This window comes from Lethenteron reissneri, chromosome 45 (genome assembly GCF_015708825.2).
Source record: "Lethenteron reissneri isolate LAM-NWPU_2019-01 chromosome 45, ASM1570882v1, whole genome shotgun sequence".
Taxonomy (NCBI): domain Eukaryota; kingdom Metazoa; phylum Chordata; class Hyperoartia; order Petromyzontiformes; family Petromyzontidae; genus Lethenteron; species Lethenteron reissneri.
Genome location: NC_083823.1, coordinates 4357844 through 4383303, shown reverse-complemented (window position 1 = coordinate 4383303; position 25460 = coordinate 4357844). Strand labels below are relative to the sequence as shown.

At 50.6% G+C, this 25460-nt stretch overlaps 2 protein-coding genes across 5 annotated transcripts; both read right to left on the bottom strand.

Annotated features, from left to right (window-relative positions):
* Positions 1-1966: 1966 nt before the first annotated feature.
* LACC1 (laccase domain containing 1) lies at positions 1967-15141 on the bottom strand. Of its 3 annotated transcripts, none has more exons than XM_061570212.1 (7): positions 14859-15141; positions 11243-12053; positions 10071-10601; positions 9616-9797; positions 9054-9219; positions 8180-8405; positions 1967-6197 (listed from the first exon to the last, which is right to left on the bottom strand). In XM_061570212.1, the coding sequence occupies exons 3-7, from the start codon at positions 10594-10596 to the stop codon at positions 6020-6022; spliced, it is 1278 nt and encodes a 425-aa protein (XP_061426196.1). In that variant the 5' UTR covers positions 10597-10601; positions 11243-12053; positions 14859-15141; the 3' UTR covers positions 1967-6019. The 3 variants fall into 3 exon arrangements, with proteins under 3 accessions (XP_061426196.1, XP_061426198.1, XP_061426195.1); XM_061570214.1 differs by having other exon boundaries at positions 11951-12053; XM_061570211.1 differs by lacking the exon at positions 11243-12053.
* A 4248-nt stretch (positions 15142-19389) lies between these two features.
* On the bottom strand, positions 19390-24943 carry RPL35A (ribosomal protein L35a). 2 transcript variants are annotated; one of them, XM_061570406.1, is made up of 5 exons: positions 24820-24943; positions 24558-24593; positions 22611-22763; positions 20442-20586; positions 19390-19456 (listed from the first exon to the last, which is right to left on the bottom strand). In XM_061570406.1, the coding sequence occupies exons 2-5, from the start codon at positions 24566-24568 to the stop codon at positions 19433-19435; spliced, it is 333 nt and encodes a 110-aa protein (XP_061426390.1). In that variant the 5' UTR covers positions 24569-24593; positions 24820-24943; the 3' UTR covers positions 19390-19432. The 2 variants fall into 2 exon arrangements, with proteins under 2 accessions (XP_061426390.1, XP_061426391.1); XM_061570407.1 differs by lacking the exon at positions 24820-24943 and adding an exon at positions 24705-24810.
* Between the last annotated feature and the right edge of the window lie 517 nt (positions 24944-25460).

The following is a 25460-nucleotide window of genomic DNA, read 5'->3' as shown; positions in this document are numbered from 1 at the left end:
GGGGGGGCAGAGAGGGGGGTAGAGAGAGGGGGGGGGCAGAGAGGGGGGTAGAGAGAGAGGGGGGTAGAGAGAGAGGGGGGCAGAGAGGGGGCAGAGAAGGGGTAGAGAGAGAGGGGGTAGAGAGAGAGGGGGTAGAGAGAGAGGGGGTAGAGAGAGAGGCAAGGGGCAATAAGAAAAAGCAGAGCTTGAAATCTTTCCTAAAATCTTTCATTTAAACAGGGGGGGGGGGGGCACATAAAGCAAAGCATTGAAAAAAAAACAAAAAACCGAAATGATGAACGAGGCAAAGTGCCGACTACACCGAGGGTGGGTGTTGGGGTTGGGACATATTTAAGGCACGCGACCTAATAGGGGTATCGGAATGCAGGGAGTTGTTTGGGTTGGGTGTGTTATTGGCTGGACCCTCGGGGTTGGATAAGGTGGGCAATCGGTTGTTGGCTGTGACAATGAAGATGCGGGGGGGATGGGAATTGTTGTTTTATGAGTCTGCGAGACGTTACAGCGGTCGTAAATAATGCACGGGTGTCACATAGAGCGTGCAAACGAGTCTCACACGCACGGTGAACGTGTCACATACAGCGTGGTGGTGTCACATACAGCACGTGTCACACACACATCACACACGTGTCACACACACACAGCGTGCACGTGTCACACACAGCACGTGTCACACACACAGAACGCACGTGTCACACACACACACGTCTCACACACACACGTGTCACACACACAGAACGTACGTGTCACACACACACGTGTGACACACACACAAGTGTCAGACACACATAACGCACGTGTCACACACACACGTGTCACACACACACGTGTCACACACACAGAACGTGTCACACACACACGTGTCACACACACACGTGTCACACACAGCGTGCACGTGTCACACACACAGCACGTGTCACACACACAGAACGCACGTGTCACACACACACGTCTCACACACACACGTGTCACACACACAGCGTGCACGTGTCACACACACACGTGTCACACACACAGAACGTGTCACACACACACACGTGTCACACACACACGTGTCACACACACACGTGTCACACACACAGCGTGCACGTGTCACACACACAGCGCGTGTCACACACACAGAACGCACGTGTCACACACACACGTGTCACACACAGTGTCACACACACAGCGTGCACGTGTCACACACACACACGCGTCACACACACAGAACGCACGTGTCACACACACACGTGTCACACACACAGAACGCACGTGTCACACACACACGCGTCACACACACACGTGTCACACACACACACACAGCACACACGTGTCCCGACAGACATGTGCAAGTCAACGTGTCACACACACACACGTGTCACACACACACGTGTCACACACACACGTCTCACACACACGTGTCACACACACAGCGTGCACGTGTCACACACACACACGCGTCACACACACAGAACGCACGTGTCACACACACACGCGTCACACACAGAACGCACGTGTCACACACACAGACCGCACGTGTCACACACACAGAACGTGTCACACACACACACGTGTCACACACACACAGCACACACGTGTCCCGACAGACATGTGCAAGTCAACGTGTCACACACACACACACACGTGTCACACACACACGTGTCACACACACAGACCGCACGTGTCACACACACAGAACGTGTTACCCACACACGTGTCACACACACACACACGCGTCACACACACAGAACGTGTCACACACACACACGTGTCACACACACAGCACACACGTGTCCCGACACACATGTGCAAGTCAACGTGTCACACACACATAGCGTGCACGAGTCAGTTACAGCATCCACACGTGTCATTCAACAAGTGTTACATACAACATACGTGTGGCTAGAGTTGTACCGCCCATGTGTTACTTATCCCTATTACAGGAACAACATTAAGATGTAATGCATCATTGAAAACTCATCACATGTTATTTCAATTTCACAGATCCTGTTTAATCATCAAAGTAGTCTTTGCAGTGCAGGAATTACAAATGTTTAAAACGATGCAGAGCATAATACAGTACTGTACTGCACAACCAATACTCCTGTTGTGCAACGCTGCATGATGTCAAAACTCAGTCTATCCCAGCTGCTACCGAGACCTTATCCGTGCCTTCAACATCCTGAATTCGATGATTACAAGTCTGGGTCTTGGGCGGTGGTCCTTTTTGTAAAATATCCGCTGAGGTCAGTGGGCCTTGCCAGATAAAATAGAATATTACTGGTAGGAACCTCCTGGTTACACCAGCCCACAGGGGATTATTGTGTCCGTCCGTCCGTCGTGCATCCAAAAATGGGAGGGGTGGGGCTGGGTGGAGAGGGGAGGGTGGGGAGGGGCTGGGTGGGGAGGATGGGGTGTAGAGGGGCTGGGTGGGGAGGGGCTGGGTGGGGAGGGTGGGGCTAGGTGGGGGGTGGGAGGGGTGGGGCTGGTCACCCCGTGGTGTCCTTATAAAACTCAACGTTTCACCTACTCACGCCGGCTTGTGCCCGGAATACACCACGCCGCCGTTGACCCTGGCCATTGACGGAGCAACCCAACGTTCCTACCAGCTCCCTCCGCAGGAATGTGTTGAGTGTGAGGTACCGACAAGTGCTCTCAAATTATACTTGGATTGAAGACAAGCCAGAGGAGGGCAACTGTGGCCATACAACACAAACTATGGACCACAGAGTAAACCCATAAAGACTACAGATACACAGAGACTCATAGAGACCCGTAGAGACACATTAAAGTCAAGCCACAATAGCACGACTGCGGAATCCAACACAAACTATGGACCATATAAGTTAAACCCATGGAGACACACAGAGACTCATAATCTTGCAACCAAATACGTTTCTGAATGTGGTGCGGGGAAAAAAATACCCGAAGGACCTGGAGAAAAGTCAACGCGACTGCGGGGAGAGCAACACGCAAACTCCAAATACTGCGTGCAGCAGAGGTCGCAACCGGGTACCCGATACCCGTACCCTACCCGATACCCGGCTACCCGTACCCGGTACGGGTAGCCGGGTATCGGGTAGCCTTTTGCGACCCTGGTGCGGCCGGGTACAGGTAGGCCGTGAGTCACTGGTGAGTAACCGTTTGTCACTCATTTCGGGTAGGCCGGGTACGGGTAAGGAATCAAAACCCGTTTGCGACCTCTGGCGTGCAGGCGTCAGGGTCGGAATGGAACCCACGACGTCCTTGTACACCAAGCGAGGGAGTTAACATCTTCTAGACATCGCCGCGCCTCCGTTAGACACAACGGATGCGAAATGCGCAGTGGGGGGTGGTGGTGGATGGCTGCGGGTACGATCATCATCTCATCATCGTCCCACCGTGATGGGGATGCCCCCCCCCTGATAACGTGGCCTTGCTCGAGTAGAAGGCCTAAGAAGGCTGCCCCCCCCCTCAACAAATTCTGCATCTGCACCGCATCTTACAACCCCCTTCCACCCCGCCCCCCCCAAAATCATCGACACATTTGTCAATAACACTGCGTGACCTTAAAGAGAACAATATATATAATCGGCAACGTTTTGGACAATGGCACTTCTTCACAACATATCATATCGATATCTCACAACCGAGGTAGGAGACGGTGTTTATTTTACGTGTCCGCATCTCCGAATGGCACGGTTGGCTACGTACGGTGCGAAAGAAGTTCTATATATATACAGTACATACAATGAGTCGATTTAATCCGGTCAAACAGAGGAGGCTGACCAACTCTGATCCCGGTTACACATTCAATCCCTAATCTCGTAAACTGATTTCGTCGTACAAATTTGGACAACATAGTCGGATCCCTGTGGCTTGAATGACTAAACCGGGCGGTGATTATTTTTTTCCAACTCGCGTTAGTGCGATTGTGCTGGTAAAGAGATGAACAAGATCGCGCTCTACCGAGGAATACATCTTTCATTCTAAAGGCGCTCGCAAAAAACACAATCTCCACACTGCAAGTCGATCCGTGTCCCAAAAACGGTCCATTGCCTGAAACATCCGACAATGTATTTTTCATGTAAGACAATAACATCGCTATTTGACGAATGCAGCGAGTGGTGTCCGTTAGATTCGTGTGTTTTGGCCCTTCCGTTGTTATTTTAACGCGAGTAGTCCGCAGAACGGACGCCTAAAATCGGCGCGATGACAAGTTGGTGAGGGGGGGGGGGTCAAGTTCGTTTACGCCGAGGCCATGTAACGTGCCGTAGACGTGGAACGCAGAAGCTGTCGCTCCTTGTGTGTGGCTCAAAGATCACTTGTGAATGAATCTCAGAAGCAGTTCCGTGGTGTCTGGTTCCACGGGCCGTTCTCCAACACAGGGTGAAAACAGACTGCTCTGCCAGATCTTCTTGGTTCTTTCCGGTAAAGTCACGTTGAAGGGAAATAATAAAATAATAAAAGTTCTAACATTATAAAATACAATTCTCACGACGTTTCGGCCACAAAGCAAGCAGCCGTCCTCAGGTGAAGAACAGGGCTGTCGGAAAGACAGCGTCTGAATGAACACCACCAAGCTTGGCAGCGTATATTTAAGCTGGGTTAGAGGAGGAAGAGCGCCTTGACAAAGGAATTTACATATCAACATAGGAATTTAGCATATTTATGGAAAATGCAGATATCGGGATTAGTCACTACTTGTGGAATGTGTAGGTGGTGGGGGGGGGGGTCTCAAAGTCATATTATGCTCGTGTATTATGTAGGATTAGCAGTGATAAAGGGAGGGAAATTTTAATAGTAAGAAGCTGCAGCAGCCAAACCACCACGTAAAAAAACTAAAATATAAACTGCTCTGCCAGAGTTTCACATGGATCGTATGTCTAACGACACCATGTCCGTAGCACAATTGTTTTTAAATAGGCAATGTACAAAAACAACGTTCCTAATCTACCCATCACCATAATCAGTATCATCTGCAGTTTATCTTTTACTCAATTGCCTGCGTTTGTTTTCGTTCACCAAAAGCTTCGTCCAGATTGCCGATTCGGTCAACACAGAGAACCAGGCCGCGACGTTGCCACTGCGCCCCTCCCGCTAACCTCCCCCTCATGATTCAAATTTCCTCCCTCTTCATGAAGGCCTCGGCAACGGGGCCCCACCGGCCCACCGTCTGCGCGCTCAAGAACTACGCCGCTCAACTCGACGTGGGCACAGTGGCGAGATGTTAACTACCTCGCCTGGTGTGCAGGAGGTCGTGGGTTCAATCCCGACCCCGACGCCTGCTGCTGTATATTTGGAGTTTGCGTGTCTGTGTCATCACCATCACGGTGGCTAGGAGATGTTAACTACCTCGACTGGTATGCAGGAGGTCGTGGGTTTGATCCCAACCCCGACGCCTGCTGCTGTATATTTGGAGTTTGCGTGTCTGTGTCATCACCATCACGGTGGCTAGGAGATGTTAACTACCTCGCCTGGTATGCAGGAGATCGTGGGTTCGATCCCGACCCCGACGCCTGCTGCTGTATATTTGGAGTTTGCGTGTCTGTGTCATCACCATCACGGTGGCTAGGAGATGTTAACTACCTCGACTGGTATGCAGGAGGTCGTGGATTCTGATCCCGACCCCGACGCCTGCTGCTGTATATTTGGAGTTTGCGTGTCTGTGTCATCACCATCACGGTGGCTAGGAGATGTTAACTACCTCGCCTGGTATGCAGGAGGTCGTGGGTTCGATCCCGACCCCGACGCCTGCTGCTGTATATTTGGAGTTTGCGTGTCTCTCTCCCCCCGTGGTAGTGTGTATTTTTCTCCGGGTCGTCCGATTTTTCCCTCCACGTTTAGAATCACCGCGAGCATTAGGCTGCTATAAATGTCCACGTGATAAGCCGCTTCGTCGCCCTATCACTTGTGGCCAGGTCGCTTTTGTAAAAAAGTGCTACATCGCTCAGTGGGCCTTACCTGTCAAAATAAAAAATAGTTAAATAGTGAGTAGGTAGATGCACGGTAGGGGAGATGAGTTGGTGGAAGGGATCGGTCACGTGTCTGGAAGGAGGCGTCACTCGCGCAGCGCGATGAAGCCCAGCATGGTGCCGAACTCGGAGCCGTCGCGGCGGTACGAGAAGAAGAGCTCCGGGTGGCACGAGGTGCACAGGGTGACGATGACGTCACGATGGCCGGGCAATGTGCCATCGTCAATGTGCTCCGGCAGCACGCCGCTGCGCTCCAGCAGAATCCTGACGCGGGCAGAGCGAACATCGGTGGATCAACGGTGGCGGTGTCAACAACAACAACAACAACCACGACTGCCACCACGAAGACCACCACTCGTATGCAACGCACCATGGGGAAGAGGGAGGCGGGCATCTTTGCGCTCGTATGTGTTTAACACGTAGGCTTTCGCGAATTGCCCGATGATGCTGGATGCAATTACCAGCGAAACGTCGTGCTACTCAAAAATTGTAAATGTTGTGGTTTCACGCTTCAACACACCGGTGTGGGGCTAAAGCAGTGAACTATTTGTCTTTTGTCAACGTGACACTTTTTTACTGATTGGCCGTGTCGGGTGGTGGAGGGTTACGACACATTTATAAATAACGCGATCTAAACCCAAAAACGTTGATTATGAATCGTATGTGTGTGTGTGTAATTTTTAAAGGGGGTCAGGACAGTCGTTGGCAAAGGAGTAGAACGTGGACTTGAAGGTGGGCAAGGGAATCGACGGCACAGACGGCTGGGGGGGGGGGGGACGGGGGGGAGAGAGTCGCAAACTACACGGAAAGCAGATTAGCACGGTTGGCCACATACGGTGCGAAAGAAGTTCAACATACCATTGGAACCTCATTTGCCAGTAAAAATATGATAATTGGTTTTTTACCCTTCTATCTGGCATTATGACTGCAGGTATTGTGGTCTATGTAAACACGACTCCTTGTAAAAATAGGTGTCAGTTTTGTTGCCAGATAGAAGGGTAAAAAAACAATTATCATATTTTTTACTGGCAAATGAGGTTCCAATGGTGTAAATGCTTACCCCGAGCTCTCATACTCTGATGGTGCATTGTCTTTGAGTTGTGTGCCTTTTGGCGTCATCTGGTCCAACCCATGTGAGATGAGGCTCTAAGGAAAGCTGTCTCGGGTGTGGACCAATCATCTTCAAGGACAGTGCATACATTATCAGAGTTATGTTTTTTGTTTGCATTATGACTGCAGGTATTGTGGTCTATGCAAACATGACTCCTTGTAAAAAAAGGTGTCAGTTTTTTGCCAGATAGAAGGGTAAAACAACAATTATCAAGCTCGACATACATACACACAAGGAGCGACCCCCCCATCAGTGAACCCAGTAAACCTGTTTATGATCATGTCATACTTATTTATACTGGAGAAATCCGCTGAGCTCCAAAGCTCTTCTTTTCTCACAGATGCCCAGCAGGACATATGCGGCCAATAGCCAATGTTGGTCCACGGCCGTGCACTCGCTACGGCCTCTCGTAACCAAATCAACTTGGTCAAATTTCGATGTAAAGCTTTCATGACTGCAGGGATTCATCTTCTTGGTTCTTTCGGTAAAGTCATGTGACTTTACCGAAAGAACCAAGAAGACAACTTGGTCAAGTCTGCCATCTGCGTCCAGGTAAGTCGAGTCCGTCGTAGGGTCTCCCATCACGCTGGACGATGAGGTGCACCCGTTTCGTTGGTCTCCGTCGCGTTTGTCGATGAGGTTCACCCACTTGTTGGTCACCGTCACGCTCGACAATGAAGGGCACTTCACCCGACGGGTAGTTTCATCGCGCATTTCACGAACGAAGCTGAACCCTGCACCTCGTTTTGAACATCCCGGTCGAAATAAATACGCGTCAATCCGTCTCGCGGCGGAGCGCGGCTGCATGTATTGTGTGTACCGTATCTACGGCGCCGCACGTAGCCAATCGCGCAAATTGGAGGTGCGGGGTGGTGGGGGGGGAAAGGACAACAAACTAAACATAATAAGCAGCTCCACAGAGGTGAGTTTAAAGTACGTCGAGCTACACGTGTGTGCATCTATTTCCAACTCGGACGGTGTCCTTCACTGTCAGCGCGAGGGACCGCCGCACATTTGGGCTTGACACGTCAGCGATCGCACTAAAGGCGGACCTGCGGGCCTTGCCGATGAAGGACACCGAACTAGGGGATTGCCGTGTGAGGCCCGTCGCGACCATCGTCCGTGCGCCCGGCACCTGGTGGCCTTGCGCAGGTCGGCGTTCGTCGTCCCGTCCGCCAGGTGGTGCAGGCACGTCGCGTCGATGGCCGAGAACTGGGCGGCCACCTCTGGGCCCACCTGGAAGCAGCAGGGCCCGATGGAGGGGCCCAGCACGACCCTGAGGTCCCGCGCCGAGCAGCCCAGCTCCGCCACCATGGCGCGCACCGCCACGCCGCCGATGCCCCCCACGGTGCCGCGCCAGCCTGCCGGGGCACGACGCAACGCCGGCACGCACGCACGGTGACAAAGATCCCCCCGTGTAGCACACACGCACATCACTTTTGGGGCAAGTGCTGTTTGCAAAACTGTAAAAAAAATGTTTTACTAAACTCCTTGACCTGCACAGCATCAGCGGGTCCTCACCAAACAGTGGACTGACAAAAGTCTGTACATGTACGCCGACATTTTAATAACAAGGCTCAGTTATGGGCGGACATGTCTTGAGCCTCGACTTGGGCAGGAATTGGACAGCTGGACTGGCTGGAACCGGCATTCCAGACGCCAGGGACAGCAACAGAGCAGGAGGAAACTCCCATTGAGCACACACGCATTCACACGTGGACACACCACTCACGCGCCCTGTGTGTGGCGTGTATGAGCTGTGTAGGGTGTGGATGGCTTAGTCGCGTCGTAGCAGGGCTGCATGTGTTGTGGCCGGGCTGACTGCGTGTTGTGGATGACCAGCGTGCGTGTCCTGGCCAGGCAGGGTGTGTGTTGTGGCCGCGAGGGTGTGTTGTGTCTGGGCGGTGCGTGTGTTGTGGATGATCTGCGTATGTTGGAGCCATGGCAGCGCGTGCGTTGTGTCCGGCGCTGCGTGTTGCGTTGTGGCCGTGGCTCCGCGTGGCGAGTACCCGAATGCACGGCGCCGCACGCCCCGCGGACGGGGTCGGCCAGCAGCAGCGGGATGCAGTCGGCGCCCGGCGCGCCGAGCGTGACGCCGGGCCGCGCCGTCAGGAGGCCGTCGTACTCCGCCGGCTCCTCGGTCCCCAGCACCCACACGGCGGTGCTGTGGCACACCTGGCGCGACACGTCAATGTCAAACCGGTGTGCGTGGGCCGTGTGGGGTCCGTGTGGGTCTGTGTGCGTGGGCTGTGTGGGGTCTGTGTGTGGGGTCTGTGTGGGGTCCGTGTGGGGTCTGTGTGGGGGCCGTGTGTGGTCTGTGTGGGTCTGTGTGGGTCTGCGTGTGTGGGGTTCTGTGTGGGGTCAGTGTTGGGTCCTGTGTGGGGGCCGTGTGTGGTACTGGTGGGGGCCGTTGTGGTCTGTGTGGTCTGTGTGGGTCTGTGTGGGGTCTGTGTGGGTCTGTGTGTGGTCTGTGTGGGTCTGTGTGGGTCTGTGTGGGGTCCGTGTGGGTCTGTGTGGGGTTCGTGTGGGCTCCGTGTGGGCTCTGTGTGGGTTCCGTGCGCGTCGCCGTGCCTTGGGAGTGCGGAGCGAGTCGAGCGCGAATCCCGCGGCTTGCGCCAGGCGCCGCTTGTTCTCGACGGTGGCGCCCGGCGGGTCGCGCCGTCGCACGGAGCGCGACAGGTTCAGAGAGCTCATCCCGGGCAGGTGAGACACGCCGCCCTGGCGCGTGCTGAACCCGTGCAGGAAGCGCTCTCCTGCACGCCACGCACGCCGCACGGACGACGCGCAAACACGCACGGCCGTGTCGCCTGTGTCGCCTACACGGGCTGCCGGGGCAAGTGCTGTCGGTGGAGCAACGGTGAACCGCTAGAATGGGAAGGTGTTGCCCAGCGGTGTGCCCGGCCGTCTTTGTCTCCCCGGTGCTCGTGTTTAACACGCCGTGATGGAACACGGGGGGAGGGGTGGGTCTTGTGGTGCGGTGCCCGTGGCGGGCACGGCTACTCCGTTGGGACGAGGGGTACGCTCACCTGGGATGAGTGGCGAACGCAGAACGCGCACCGGTCCCGTAATAGAAGGCAGGCCTCTGAAGCAGGCCTCGACGTCGGCGCGCACGGCCGCCAACTCGGCGGGGCTCGGCTCGCTCGGCACGCCGGACCCCGTGGCGTCCACCTCGACGTGGTACACGGGCGTGAACATCTCGGCCGCGTAGGCGCCCAGCAGCGCCGCGCGGCGGTGCCCGCCCGTGCGCACGGTCACCCTGGCGAGCGCCAGCTCGTCCACGCGTACCTTGGCGCGGTAGAAGAGGCGGGCGACGCTGTCGTCGCGCAGGACGTGGCACGGCGGCGCGAAGCCCGGGGTCTCGGCTGAGGCCGGGTCCTTGAAGGCGGCCGTGACGGCGGCGTCGTCGTCGCTGGGAGAGCAGAGCACGAGAAGGAGCGAGGGGCGGCCGCGGCCGGAGGAGAGACGCGAGGCCGCCGGGAGGAAGGAGGCCGGGTCACCTTGGAACGCCGGGCCCAGGCCGGGAAGGTCGAGCAGCAGCGCTTCTCCCGCCATTGCACCTGGCGAGACATGTATCACTCGGCTCACACCTTGGTCGCTCCCTCGCTCGCTCGCTGGGACGGCCACCGAGAGAGCGATGTTACCTTCTGCCAGGGAAACATAGCGAGGTTGGGCAGAAACGAATTCGACAATCCGAAAATGTGACCACCACCACCCGCGGCCAACACCGCTGTCACCACCAACGCCACCACCACTACCACCGCCGCCACCACCACCACTACGAACGCTGCCACCACCACCGCCACTGCCACCACCACCACTACCGCCGCTAACGCCACCACCGCCACCACCACCGTTATCACCACTGCTGCCGCCACCACCGCAACATCTCCACCACTACCACCACTCAAGGCAGATCAATTGCAGACCACTGATGATGACGATGGGTCGTGGGTCATGGCCACTGTGAGCAACAGAGCCGACGGGCGCCCCAGCAACGCGTCACACGTGGGGTCAGAGGCGGGGTCAGAGGTGGGGTCAGAGGTGGGGTCAGAGGTGAGGTCAGAGGTGAGGTCAGAGGTGGGGTCACAGAGAGCGGGTGGGCCCCCATTCATGACTAGTTGGTGAGGGTTAACGTCGGCTACTTACTAGTGGTGGGTGTGCTAGTTGGTGAGGGTGAGTAGGGGCATAGTTGACTTACTAGTGGCTGGCCGTCTGGTTGCTTGTGGACATGATCCAGTGCCATGGCTCGCACTCGGGAGCTAGATGGATATGGTGAAGAAGCTTCGGGCTAGCCTTGGTTTGGCGACAATATTTCTATGCCACCAAAACAACAACAGCAGCTTTCGATTTAAAGCTTTCGTGACTGCAGGGATTCATCTTCTTGGTTCTTTCGGTAAAGTCACGTAGAAGGGAAGTAATAAAATAATACAAATTAAACATAATAAAATAATTATCACGACGTTTCGGCCACAACGCAAGCAGCCGTCCTCATTATGTTTTAATTTTTATTCTTTTATTACTTCCCTTCTACGTGACGACTTTACCGAAAGAACCAAGAAGAACAACAGCATCAGCGATCTCTGTGGGGCTAGGGGCAGGCCGATAGCTCCCGGGACAAGCCGTGGTGACGATTGTAACGTCGTTGACGCCAGGACCCTCTCGACAAACGAGACTCCGCATGTGCCTCCAACGAGCGCCGTTGACTTACGTACGGCGCGAAAGAAGTTCAACATGCAGTACGTACACACACAGCAGCGACAACCTGGCGCTGTCTTTGAGTTGGTTTAACGAAAATCGATTGGAATGTTCCTGGCTTCTGTGAAACAGCCGGGGGTCTGGGCTTACATTGTTCTGTTCCTCGTGTCAAATAAATGAATACACGGACGCACATCCAGCTTGTACTTACCTCCAAAAGCTTCCTCATTGCGAGCAATGTAGCCAATTGGCTGGATTCTTGTTTCCTGGTTGCCGGCAACTTTGCCCCAGAAGCAGATGGCGGATTGCACCCTCTGCTGTCCGCGAAAGTGGACATCGATATGGTGGGAGCTTTCTTGCCAGTATCAAAATATTACAATAGGTGTTGCCATTTGTGCAATACAAGAGGTGTGTTAAGACGTTTAAACACCAAGCAGAATCCCTTTTCAAGGACAGGATACCTTGAGATCGTCGAAGGAATATGTACAGATTATTTTTACAAGATTAAAATTAAATTGTGTAAAACACTTAAACTGTAAATTAATAAATAAAATTACAAGATTAATTGAAAGTGTTTGACAAATTAAACTTCATTATTTTTGGGGTCAAAATAATTTTGATGCAATTGATTTTAGAGAAAATTATAAACATCGAAAGGAAACCACCGAATTTTATTCAGCACATCAAATTGTATTAATTCTAGGGTCAAAATCATTATTTCTACTTTTTAGTGCAAGTAAAAGTGCGTGCATTGAAACGCATTTTTTTATTACCAAATGTATTTTAACTTAAATCTTAAACATTATTTTACGCAAAGATAAAGTGATGAAATATGACAGGAAATGGAGTCCGCAATGTAAAGTATACAAACGGTATTGTTTAAGAATAATATAATGGAGAAAATACTAAATAGACGCAGTTTGTTCCGTTTAACACGTAGGAGGCTATCGCGAACAATATCCATCATAGAGGTGTTTTTTTTGGGTTAGATCTCGTAAATATAAATGTGTCGTTAAACCCGCCACCACCCGACACACAGCCAATCAGTAAAGTTTTGTCACGTAAACAAAACGCGCCAATGAGTTACTAGTTCGGCACACCACGGAGGTAATTACGACTTATTTTGTTTAAAAGTCAGCTGTGGTTGTCATCAGCATAGGCTCGGTTCTTCCACTCGAGGCCATTTGAGCGCTGCCCCACCAAGCAAATGGAGATGAGTAATAATACTGGTAGGAACCTCCTGGTTACACCAGCCCACAGGGGATTATTGTGTCCGTCCGTCCGTCGTGCATCCAAAATTGGGAGGGGTGGGGCTGGGTGGAGAGGGGAGGGTGGGGAGGGGCTGGGTGGGGAGGGTGGGGAGGGGCTGGGTGGGGAGGGGAGGGTGAGGCTGGGTGGGGGGTGGGGCTGGGTGGGGAGGGGCTGGTCACCCCGTGGTGCCCTTATAAAACTCAACGTTTAACCTACTCACGCCGGCTTGTGCCCGCCCTCACAGTCGGGCATATTTGCGGAATACACCACGCCGCCGTTGACCCTGCAGGCCATTGACCGAGCAACCCAACGTTCCTACCAGCTCCCTCCGCAGGAATGTGTTTTTTCTAAAAAAAAAAACTTTGCTACAAATTTTTTGTTGTTTTTAAATAAAAAAAAAAATTATTTCAACGTGAATTGCCTAATGAAGATAACATTTTAAGTTGTTCACGTGAGAAACCGCTGCTGCAACGCCACAGTCGCGATTTGTGCCCCGGGGAGGTCTCGGGGTGGCTGTGAAGGCGTCCTCCGAGTGAGAGATTCCCCGTCTTCAGTTATCGCGTATTGAAACGGCTGTGCGCCGTATGGACCTGAATACGGGGTTAAACCTTGTGGGGTTCATAATATAGGTTTTTGGGTCAGATCGCGTTATTTATAAATGTGCCGTAACCCTCCACCACCCGACACGGCCAAACAGTAAAAAATGTGTCACGTTTTCAAAGGACAAATTAATTGACTTCTTTAGCCCACCGGTGTGCTGAAGAGAGAATCAACAGCATTTTAAAATTTGAGTAGTACGACGTTTCGCTGATAATTACAATCAGCTTCATCGGGCAAGAATTGTGAAGCTCTCTGTTGCTTCCGGTCTTAAATAGAGTAGCATCAGGGTGACATCATCATTTAATTCAATTCAATCTGGTGCAGTGTGGGGTTGACAGGGTGTGGGTTTCCGACCCGTGGTGGACGCTGCTGCTGCGTTGTTAGCGGTGCTCAAAATGAACGAAACCTCAACACGTGAGTCAATCATTGCCACGTGGTGTGGCCTCAACATTGAACAAAAACGAATTGTTCATGCGACAAGGTCACTGCTGGACTAAGGCCTCCCATTGTTGCGCGCGTTCGACCGAGCTGGTCAGTGCGCGGGTTGCTGTGAGCCCGAGGGTCCAGGAACCAGTTCGGATATCACCCGCTCACGTGTGCGAGCTCGTGAGCGGGGATAGAACTCGGGACGGCCAGGGTTCGTAGCCGCAGCGCGCTAACCGCCGCGCCACCGCTCCACATTTCACGGTGTCGTCTGCGCTCCGCAAACGTAAGAGCAAAACGAGAGGGACGCTCTCTGCTGAAGCCATCTTGTCCTGACCAGCAGCAGCAGCAGCAGCCCTCCACATTGGCAATTCATCTCGTGAGTAAACAGGATTGCCGTACGCAAGAAGACAGTTGCATAGAGACCCGTAGAGATACCGAGCTGCTCATAGAAACCCATTAAAGACAGACCACGCAGTACGTAAAGTTCATGGGGTTGTGGACACACAACGCAAACCATGCACCGAATCGTGACCCGCGGTTGGCTACGTGCGGTGCGAACGAAGTTCAAGATGACATCGACTGTAGTCTGCACTCTTTCAACAGAGGAAGAGCAAAACGACACCGACCTCTCTCCTGAATCCCTCTCGTCCTGCCCAGCAGCAGCAGCAGCAGCAAACATAGACTCTTGAACCACAATGCCACCACAATAGGCGAGAATAAGAAGCCCACGCGGACACGCGCACCGGACTTCTCCATTTAAAACCCCCTTTCCCCCAGGACTCATTCATTCACACCCCTCCCAGGACTCATTCATACATCAGCGGTGCCGCATGGCGACTCACCTGGAAAGCGGTGGCGTGAAGAAACGACGGCGATGATGATGGATGGATGGGACCACAAAATATCGACGGCGCGCTTGAAGCGGTCCTATCGCGAACGCGTCTGCCACGTGCGCTGTGACCGATTCAAGAGCCGAATGGCTCACAGGGCTATACCTAATCAATTAACTTGAACTTAAACTAACTACGAACAGCTTGCACGGACCGCTCGTAATCTCTCGTGTCGACGAGCACGAGTTTCACTTCCTCGGCCGCGAGCCGCTGCTCACCCCTTGTTTGTTCAACTCGGCGCGGACGACACAACGTAGGACTGCACATCGGGTGCCTTATATACACACGCGCGCCACACAGTCTACGAATTACTCGACTTCCTCTGTGACTCAAGACAACAGAAAGATGACAGTCGCGAAACGTCAGTCACCACGACAGCCCCAGGCCGTGGGGGATTTACCAGGCCGTCCGATCGACTCGACGATTCATTTGCGTGCAATTCAAATGTACGAGGGGGGGAAAAATATAACTTCCCCCCATCAGGGTGAGGTGGTGGCGTCAATGGTTAGCACTGCACTCCAGCGATATCGCCTGCTGATCCATTATAAAGATAAATGTGTCGTTAAACCCACCACCACCCGACACTGACGATTCGTAAGGTTTGTCACGTAAACAAACAAAAAATTGGATGGATTTTGGTTGCGAAAACCAACGTGTTACACGGACAGAGCGTCCAGAGTTTGATTCCCAGCTAATGCCAAGTGATATCTCAACGAATCAGGGCAGCCGAGGTCACCAACCGGCGTGGTGAAGTATGGTCAACCCAGCCCTCGCCTTTCAAACCACACTAATCCAGCAGCATCTGCTTTAGCGAACTCGAGACCGATTGCAGATCGCTCTCGGGACAATGCTTTTGGTCAGAACGAACCGTATCAGAACATTACATGGATAGCTTATACTGGTAGGAACCACCTGGTTCCACCAGCCTACAGGGGATTATTGTGTCCGTCCGTCGTGCATCCAAAAATTGGAGTGGTGGGGCTGGGTGGGGAGGGGCTGGTCACCCCGTGGTACCCTTATAAAACTCAACGTTTAACCTACTCACGCCGGCTTGTGCCCGCCCTCACAGTCGGCCATATTTGCGGAATACACCACGCCGCCGTTGACCGTGGCCATTGACCGAGCAACCCAACGTTCCTACCAGCTCCCTCCGCAGGAATGTGTTTTACTTATATGTTGCCTCTATGATACCGTAGCAGGGTTGCCACGTGTCCAGGATTAAGCTGAACAGTCCGGGAATTGGCATGGGTATTCAAGTGGCAGGAAGCGATTTGTATCGACATATGGCACTGGTATCGTTAACGTTACTACAGCATTTTGCATCATATTAATGTTTTATTGTTTCACGAGATGAGAACCCAAGAAACCAGGACAGTCTCGTTTCCATTCGTCTGCCAGTAAGTCGGTGGTTGTTGCTTTATATGCTCCAAATTAATTTGCAAATTTGGCAATATTTAATTCAGACGGTGTATTATTGTTGGAACGTTCTGACCCCTTGCCCCGACTGGCCATGTGGAAAATAGCTTTATAGCTCAACGGATTCCTCCAGTCGAAATAAATATTGCTGTTCCGATTGTTTTATTAAGGGCCGCAGAAATAACCATGTATGGGGGCTGCTGGAATCGAACAGCGAACTTCGGACACGCAACCGCTTAGGCCAGGTCACCACCGTGTTAGGCTGACCAATGGATATGTCCGGGTTGGGCTTAGTAAACAAACAAATCTGGAAATCCTAGATCACAGGCATGGTGGCAGTGTGGCGTGTCCTGGCCTCAATGTAAAGAAGCATGTCCTGAGAACTCGAGAGTGGGGGGGGGGTGTCCGAATTTCAGAACGAAGTCATAATTGCACGCAAAATAATGCATTTGCCCCGAGCTTGTAGAAAAAAAAACAGAAAACCCGTTTGGGAAGTTATGGTGACACAAGGGTGTTTGTAAAGCATCTGATTTGCACGTTGCGTGACAATGGCCAACGTCCACGCATGTTAGTAATGCTGTATTTTCATTTCCACATTGGGGAAGCTCTTGCTACGACACATTCGCGTAAATACCGCGAGGTTTTTTTGCAGTAGGGAATGCACCGGACTTTCCGCGACGGCGGCTTAGCCAAGCGTACATTTGATCTTCTTTCACACCGTACACGTAGTCAGATGTAAGACACTGGAGCCTAACTTGTGTACAGGACGAGAACTTGACATTCATTTGACGAAGCCAAACCTTTGTGACTTCCTCTTGACCCCCATCACCATCATCACCATCATCATGGCTTGGCTTCGCGAACGAAGATCTAGGAAGGACATCCACGTCTTCTGCAGGCACGCTGGTGGCTGAAGAGGCCTATGCGGGACAGGCAGGTCCTGCCACAACAGCTGCAAGTGAAGGTCTCATCTGGGATGGGTGCTGAGGGATCACGGTTCTTCCTCCTTCTCCTTTTGTCCTCCATACGGGCCCTCTTGACCCACGACTGTGAATAATGCATCTGTACAATGTTACTGTAATGCAGTGCTCGTGTTGATGGCTCGAAACCCAGCAGCATTTCCCAGGCCAAACTGCTAAGGCTCTGAATGTCATAATCACTGGGTCATTTTGCTGCTGGAACATTAGCTCAGCAGCCCAATGGGTAGATGGACTAATTTTTATTTCACGTGGCGAAAGCTTTTATATAATCCCGTCATGGTTCCACTGATGAGTCTACAAATCCAAATGTACTTTTATTCGAGGCTTACAAACAATATTCGTTTCTTTCGGTAAAGTCACGTAGGTGAAAAGAACAGTAAAATAAAATGAAAACTAAATTAATTTATAAAAAAGTGAAAACTAAATATATTTTCACTTTATTTTACTCTTTCCACCTACGTGACTTTACCGAAAGAACCAAAGAGTATGGATCCTTGCAGTCACGAAAACTTCAAATCTAGAATTTACAAACAATAATCCGCTGGAAAATAGGTGCCCTTCCTTTTGGCACGTCATGTAAAATGTAGCAATGAAGTTGCTTACAAGTCACTGCTGAAAAGGGGCATCTACTGGAGAGAGCTTGGGAGAATGTGCGTATGCCATTCCAACTTAGCCAGACGTCCTAACAGAAGTGGAAGAGTGCCCCACTCAACCAGTAACCCTCCCCCTTATCAAGTGTTGTACCCATTCATAATGGTGGGTAGAGGAACAAAAACACAACACTGGTCAACACTTTTTCTGGCACAAGGTATTCCAACGGTTGTATGGTAATTTCGGGGTGCTGATCCAAATCTGGCATCAGTTTTTGTCTATCGCATCAGGTTTTTGATATCAAATATTGCATTTTCAATAAAAACTGCAGAAGAAAAATATTAAATAAATGTGGATATCTACATAAAATTATATTATAAACACACTATCCTAAAAATACAGCACCGTATTTTAACACTAAAGCAGTCACTGTTAATGTCGGGTAAAATCAATGAAAATAGGGTATGCCAATAGCATAAAATGAGATGTGATGGAGCAAATCTGAGATCAGATTTGGAATCAGCACCCTGAAATTAGTCTAAAACAGCTGCAAAAGTCCAGGCCAGAAAAAAATGCTTTTTTTTGTTGACCAGTGTTATTGTTTCAACTGCCTTGTCAGGATATCAAATTGCACTGGCGAGCTCTGGATCGCGCATCTCAGTGGCCGCTGGATAAATGACAACACAAATATAAATGTTATCGCTGAAAATGGAACAAACTTAAAATGCAGCATTGTTAGCCAGTGTAGGCAGAGCTTGAAACTTGTGTTAAGAGGATAGAGGCAAAACAGACTGGAGTATGTAGTGACAAGAAGCAATCACCCATGGTGTGACGTTGAGTTAATGGTGAGACACCACGAAAAGTACGTTCGTAAGAAGTACAACAACAACACGTCCACTCACCCACTCTGGATTGAACTGCCACACACCCGGTGTATGACTATATTTTTTACTTTTCGATTTAAAGCTTTCGTGACTGCAGGGATTCAACTTCTTGGTTCTTTCGGTAAAGTCACGTAGAAGGGAAATAATAAAACATAATAAAATAATTCTCAAGACGTTTCGGCCACAACGCAAGCAGCCATCCTCAGGTGAAGAACAGGTCTGTCGGGAAGACAGCGTCTGAATGGACATCCAGCTTAAATATACGCTGCCAAGCCTGGTGGTGTCCATTCAGACGCTGTCTTTCCGACAGACCTGTTCTTCACCTGAGGACGGCTGCTTGCATTGTGGCCGAAACGTCGTGAGAATTATTTTATTATCTTTAATTTTTATTATTTTATTATTTCCCTTCTACGTGACTTTACCGAAAGAACCATGAAGATATATTTTTTACATGTTTAAAAACACCCGGGACAGCAGTTTTGGGTAGAAACTGCGCATGATGACTTGTGTAAGTTTGTCTGTATTTAACCGATGGTAGAAAAGCACGTTGAATAACAAATTGTCAAAAGAGCGTTTTCACGGATGACAAAAAGAATGGCGAGACGCAAAGAGCCCAACACAGTTGTTATTTATTTAAACTTTGCAACGCATACAATTAGATTCGTGATGGGTACAGCATCTGAAAAAGAAAAAAAACAAATTAATCACAAGTCGTAGAACAACATTTCCATAGTCTATCCACAACCACAATGATAAAAGGAAAATGTTTAACTTCACAAAGTTAAGCATTTATTTACAACGATGTCAAAGAATGTGCTCAAAAAGTTATAATGCCAAAACAGCACGTGATGTCCATCACTCATTGCATCGGTGTCAAAATCGTACAGCAGTTGACTTGAGACATGACTGTGGGTTTTCCTTCAGTGTTCCACTTTCATACCAGCGAGACCTGAGATTAAATGGATTTGAGCCAAAAAAATCTAAAAGGCTCAAAGGGATCCCACAGGGGATTTTTTTCTGGAGTGCCTTTCTAGTAAGTGTTTAAGAGTGCACAGAACCGTCAAACGATACATCAGCTCGTGCATGTAAGTGGCATGTAACGAGTTCTTGTGAGTTCCCACGACATCCGCTGCCACTGGCGGCATAAAAAAAAAATCGAAATTTTTAATTCGCGGCCCCAAATCGTACCAATTAATCAAGTTGTAAAAAAAGCTGAATCATCTTCTTGGTTCTTTCGGTAAAGTCACGTAGAAGGGTAATAATAAAATAAAAAGAAAACATAATAAAATAATTCTCACGACGTTTCGGCCACAACGCAAGCAGCCATCCTCAGGTGGAAAACAGGTCTGACGCTGTCTCCCCGACAGACGTGTTCTTCACCTGAGGACGGCTGCTTGCGTTGTGGCCGAAACGTCGTGATAATTATTTTATTGTTTTCTTTTTATTATTTTATTACTTCCCTTCTACGTGACTTACCGAAAGAACCAAGAAGATGAATCCCTGCAGTCACGAAAGCTTTAAATCGAAAGCTGAATCATACCAGGCCTTCTCTCTAAGTAGCACTCCACCCCCATACCATTTGACCTTATGGAGGCCAGCAAATTTGGCATGAAAAGTCTCGGTTTTTCCCCCCTCCCCCGCCCGTGTAAATCCCCGTGGCTCACCACTCTGATGCGGTGGCCCATGGCCTTGCCGGGCAGGTTCTTGCGGAACTTGGCGCGCACCACGCCGCTGTTGCCGTGGGAACGCATCACCTTGCCCCAGATGACACGTGTCTTGTTGGGCTTTCCTCCCGGCGTCAGCGTGTTCCTGCGACGACGGACACAACGTTAGCAGCGCTCCGCAACAACACAGCCACGCGACCCTCCCCCCCCAAAGCCAGGTCACGTGGGTTGGATGGAATAACCGCACTTCCGATGAGCACGGTTGGCTACATATGGTGCAAAAGAAGTTCGACAAAAGATAAATCGTCGACCGATTGCTGGATAAATTCCATGAGGGTTCGTGGCTGTTATACGTCTATAGTTACCCATGCTTATCAGTGCAGGGGGAGGGTGAGGAACATAGACTATGGAGCAGAGAAGTACAACACAACAATGGATTTTGCCGCACCTACTGCGGCCCACAAATGTAGGCCGCAAACATGACAAATTAGTTGGGGGTGGTGGCCAGCGATCCAAGGACTCTCCACAGGCTCAAACCTGCTTGCCTTCTCAGATGTGATAATCCCACACCAAATAGCACTTCAGCACACGTTCAACGTTTGCTCCTTGTTTTAAAGGTTTCATAACTTCCGTTGAGGTGAATTTGGTTGAGGCGAAAGCACCACTCATTGTCACCATTGAAAGCAAGAGAGAATGTACACACTGAGGTGTACACAGCTTGTTTGTAAGCATGCTGAACTTCTTTCGCACAGTACATAGCCATATTCTCGAACCAGAGCTTGTATTAGCTACAGATTACACTACAGCCCTCAACGACACAATGACACTTTTAGTCTTTTAGTGTTAGAAGTTTCTGGATATGCTGTGGGCATGTCAGTAAAATGCACCATTGCACTGTATTTCTCTGCTCCTCACCATCGTGTACTGATCGACGTGGTCAAGTCTGCTTCAATTAACCAGGACGACCCGCACAGCACGACGAGAATTCTCATTCGGTAGCGAATTGACAAAGCTGCAAACGTCTCTGCCGATGGCCATTCGAAATAAGGAGACCCGGACTTGACCACTGGAAATTGCCCTGACAAAGAAACAACATGCCTCCCCAAAATTCTAACTTTTGCAGCACTTGTAAACTAGACTACATTATCCCCCCCAATGGTCAAGATTATTTCACTAACCTCCGAATTTAGCCTTCAGTCAACTACGAGAGCGCCCACACGTCTTTGCGCGGGCCTGTCCCTACTTAATTTGTCTCTTATCATTATACGTCTTCCCACATGCGCTCCACTCCAGTAATCAAGGACTTATCTCAATACCCTCAACCTCCTACTGCTCAATGGGAGTTGGATACTTTTCTGTTGCTGTACCTGTAGTCTGGAATGCCAATTCTAGTCATTCCAGCTGCCCAATTCCTGCCCAAGTCGAGGCTCAAGAAATGTATACCCACGACTGACCCCTGTTATACATGATCACTATTACATTGTTTTTATAGCTTTACTTTGGTGATTTCGAAAACGTAAGGTTAAGCCATGTTTCTTGAAGTACGGAGTTAGCCCGATAACTTTATCTAAATTGTCTTATGGTTGTTATTGTTAGACTTGCATCCCATTGGGATTTTTGCACACAGCGTTGATATACGGTGATTTTTTCTGGAAGATTTTGCTGGTTTTCCTGGATGTTTCTGTTGCGCGTCGTCACTTTAAGATGTTCTTTGTTCATGTTTTGTTTGTTGCGGTTGCACCTGAGTCAAGAGCCTCATGGCTCTCATGGCTATACCTAATAAATGAAACATAAATTGCAGGTGTACACGTAGACTTGTCAGTCCACGGGTGCATGATGACCTGCTTATGGCCGTGCAGGTCAAGGAGGTTATATGACCATACTTCACCACACCGGTCAAAATTGTGTGACGGTTGGAATAAATAAATGTGGGAGCCGAGTACAATACAACAATACACATGTGCATTGTCCCGTTGCTCACCACGTAACTCCGCAACCGAGATAACAACCTGCCGTGTCGTGCTCCAAGCACTAACCAGGCTCAATCCTGCCTAAGAGCGGATCCGTTTTTAGATGTTCCCTGTGTGACCATCATGTTGCCGCATGATCTCGAGATGCAGCTGCATCTACAGACCGTATTTTTGTTTGCGCCGCGCTCCCGCCACGTACTTGCGCGCCTTGTAGACGTATGCGCAGCGCTTGCCGAGGTAGAAGCCCGTCTCGCCGCGTGTGTACACGCCCTCGATCTTGAGCAGTGCGGTGTGCTCATGCTGGTTTCGCAGGCCACGCTTGTAGCCAGTGAAGATGGCCTTGCACCACAATCTGCGGCAGGGAGGGGAAGCACAGTAGGTTCTTGTCACGAAACACAGGACTGCCACGAAACACAGGACCGATCCGCCCCCACCGCCCGCCCAACTTATGAACGCTCGACTTACGAACGAGCTTCCAAAAGATATTTATTTTATTAACCGTCGATTTGTGAACACAACCGCGGCAACTATTTAGTTTCACACGCAAATGTACAATATTTCTTATTTGTGTTTAACAATGCGCCCTTCTTTTATTGAACCCTAACACATTTGATACTAACGCTGCCTGCATGTGCATTTAAATAGTGCACTATTGTGTTCCATCTTACGAACCCGTTCTACTTACGAACGGGGTTTGGGAACGGAACCCCGGTCGTAAATCGGGAAGCACCCGTAATGAGCAGACATTTCGTCTTCACATATTCCTCTTTTCACATTAAAACAAAGTATTTCTTACGCAAACCATCGGCTGAATGGCCTTCTGGGGGTGCATAATTTCAACAGCAGTGTCACCAGCATTACTTATTTAGTAATTTTACTCTCTTATTTAATGATACTCTCATTTAGTAATTATACTTTCCACGACGCGAAATATAGTTATAAAATTCTCGTAAGTTCGACAGACAGCGGGGGCCCCCAAGCAATCCTCTTCAAGAGTGTTGTTCATTAATTCGTTATTTTTCCTCCCAGTTTTATGAGGATTTCGCTATAGGCGTCGCGAGACGCTGCGATGCATTCGGACCGTCGGGCAGAGGGCAGTGCACCAGTAGGGTCCAGGGGAAGAAGCTTTCATCAGAGCTATCCTCCCTACTCTAGGTCTGCACTGGAAGCAGCACCTCTACTCTCGCTGTGTTCGTGGCATTGACCAAACTGATAGTAAATCAAGATTAATAGTTCATTACCGGCACAAGGAACATGCCAACGGATGTGGCTGCACTGCCCTCTGCTGGGGACGTTTTCCCCACGTGTAAAAGACGGACACGGGGCTGAGGTTCGGTCTAAGTTTATCAATCTGTTGCAAGATATTTTACAGCTGCAGTGTTGTCTACAGGCGCTTGCTAGTTATTTACAGCTCTTGCCATCGGGTGAAACTCCATATTACTATGACGGGGGCACGTAAGATTACCACACAGGGCCGGCAATGTGATACGCTCGAATGTTTGCATTGCACAGGAGGCACCAAACTCCCTGCCTAATAATCCACCATTCGACAACAATACAACAAAAACGCGCAGCTAATAATTATTAGTCAATCCGCTGTTGGGACGAGGGCCTCCCCACGCCGGCGGGAGGTGGGGCGATCCGACCACACTTCGACCACGCCGCTCGCTCAACGTGGCTCTGTTTAGAAGGCGGGCAGAACGTGCATGCGATTAGAGCGAGGGACGTTCGCTGCGGCTCCCGTCTGCTAAAGACGACGTGGCCCCGAAACCTACAAACACCGGGTTGGTGATTGCAGCCAACACTAATGGCACTATCCAGGCTCAACGACCACTTGGGCCCTCATCTTCCGATACCGGTGGCGTTGAAGCGGCGACTTGGCCACGCACGGGGCAAAAACAGGCGCGTACATTTAATTGCCGCTAAATAAATTGAACGATTTAAAACGTGTCAAGTTTTAGTTTTTATGGTGCGCGGTTTTTTTTTGGCAATCACACGTGGACGCGGCCTATCGAGCACAGGCTTCGCCTAGCAGCAGCCAACACGGTCAAGCACTCACGCCCGCCACCGATCGACCGACGTTGAAGCGATTTACGAACAAACAACAAGGCGGATAAAATGTTGAATGGAGTAGAAGAGAGCGTACCTGCCAGACATCGCGGCGCTGTAGTTTTCTCGATACCTAACGGGAGTGATAAACACGAGAGAGGGGGGGAGGAGGTGGTTAGCGAAACGCGTCAACACCGCCGACTCCAATCCATTCTCAATCGCGGTCAACGCGTAGCCATCCGACCTCGAGTCGCCCACGCCGACGATCGTGAAGACGTCGGCGACCGTGGCGCGTCGCTCTCGGTGTCGGAGGCGAGCGGGGAGAGCCGCGGGAGAGGCGGCGGCGGGGTGAGGCTCACCTCGGAGCGGCGATGGAAGCCTCCGTTCGAGTGCGGGAGCGATGGCGGAAAGGAAAGGGTCCTTGCGCGGGCGTGACGTCACAGAGGTGGCCGCGGCGAGGCGCCTGTGAGGTGCCTGTGAGGTGCCTGTCCACAATTACCACCCTACTACCCCCCTTAGGGCCGTCCATAAATGACGTCACGCATCTGGGGGGGGGGGGGGTCAGACATTTGTGACGATGTGTGACGAGGGCGGGGGGGTATTGAGAAATGTGACGTCACATCAATACAAATAAAATAAAAAGATGTTTTCATTTCATTTATTTAATTTAATTTTTCTACCCACGTAACTTTACCGAAATAACCAAAGAGTATGGATTCCTGCAGTCACGAAAACTTCAAATCTAGAACGTCACATCAAAATGCGTAACTTTAAATAAATATAGACAGCACGTTCTACTTAATTAAATAGACGTTTTAATAAATGTTTTCTCCTACAACATCAGAGTGCAGCGCCACATTAAATACGCACTACAATGACAATAGTTTAAAGCGATTTGAAGCATGTTTTATTTTCAAAATGGAAATATGGTTTTCGGGGGGTGGGGGGTAGAGCTTTGTGACGTCATATTTGAGGGGGGGGTCTGACCTTGTGACGCCGT

Bases quoted from the DNA above. Each gene is read 5' to 3' on its own strand.
- LACC1 (XM_061570212.1), bottom strand. From the start codon at position 10,596: ATGGCGGGAGAAGCGCTGCTGCTCGACCTTCCCGGCCTGGGCCCGGCG. The intron at 9,798-10,070 runs GTGAGCGTACCC...CGTGGCGTGCAG, and splicing joins GCGTTCGCCACTCATCCCAG to GAGAGCGCTTCCTGCACGGG. The intron at 6,198-8,179 runs GTGCCGGGCGCA...TGCCCGCGTCAG, and splicing joins GACCTGCGCAAGGCCACCAG to GATTCTGCTGGAGCGCAGCG.
- RPL35A (XM_061570406.1), bottom strand. The intron at 20,587-22,610 runs GTACGTGGCGGG...CCGTCGTCGCAG, and splicing joins TACGTCTACAAGGCGCGCAA to GAACACGCTGACGCCGGGAG. The intron at 19,457-20,441 runs GTGAGCCACGGG...TTTCTTTTTCAG, and splicing joins TGGGCCACCGCATCAGAGTG to ATGCTGTACCCATCACGAAT.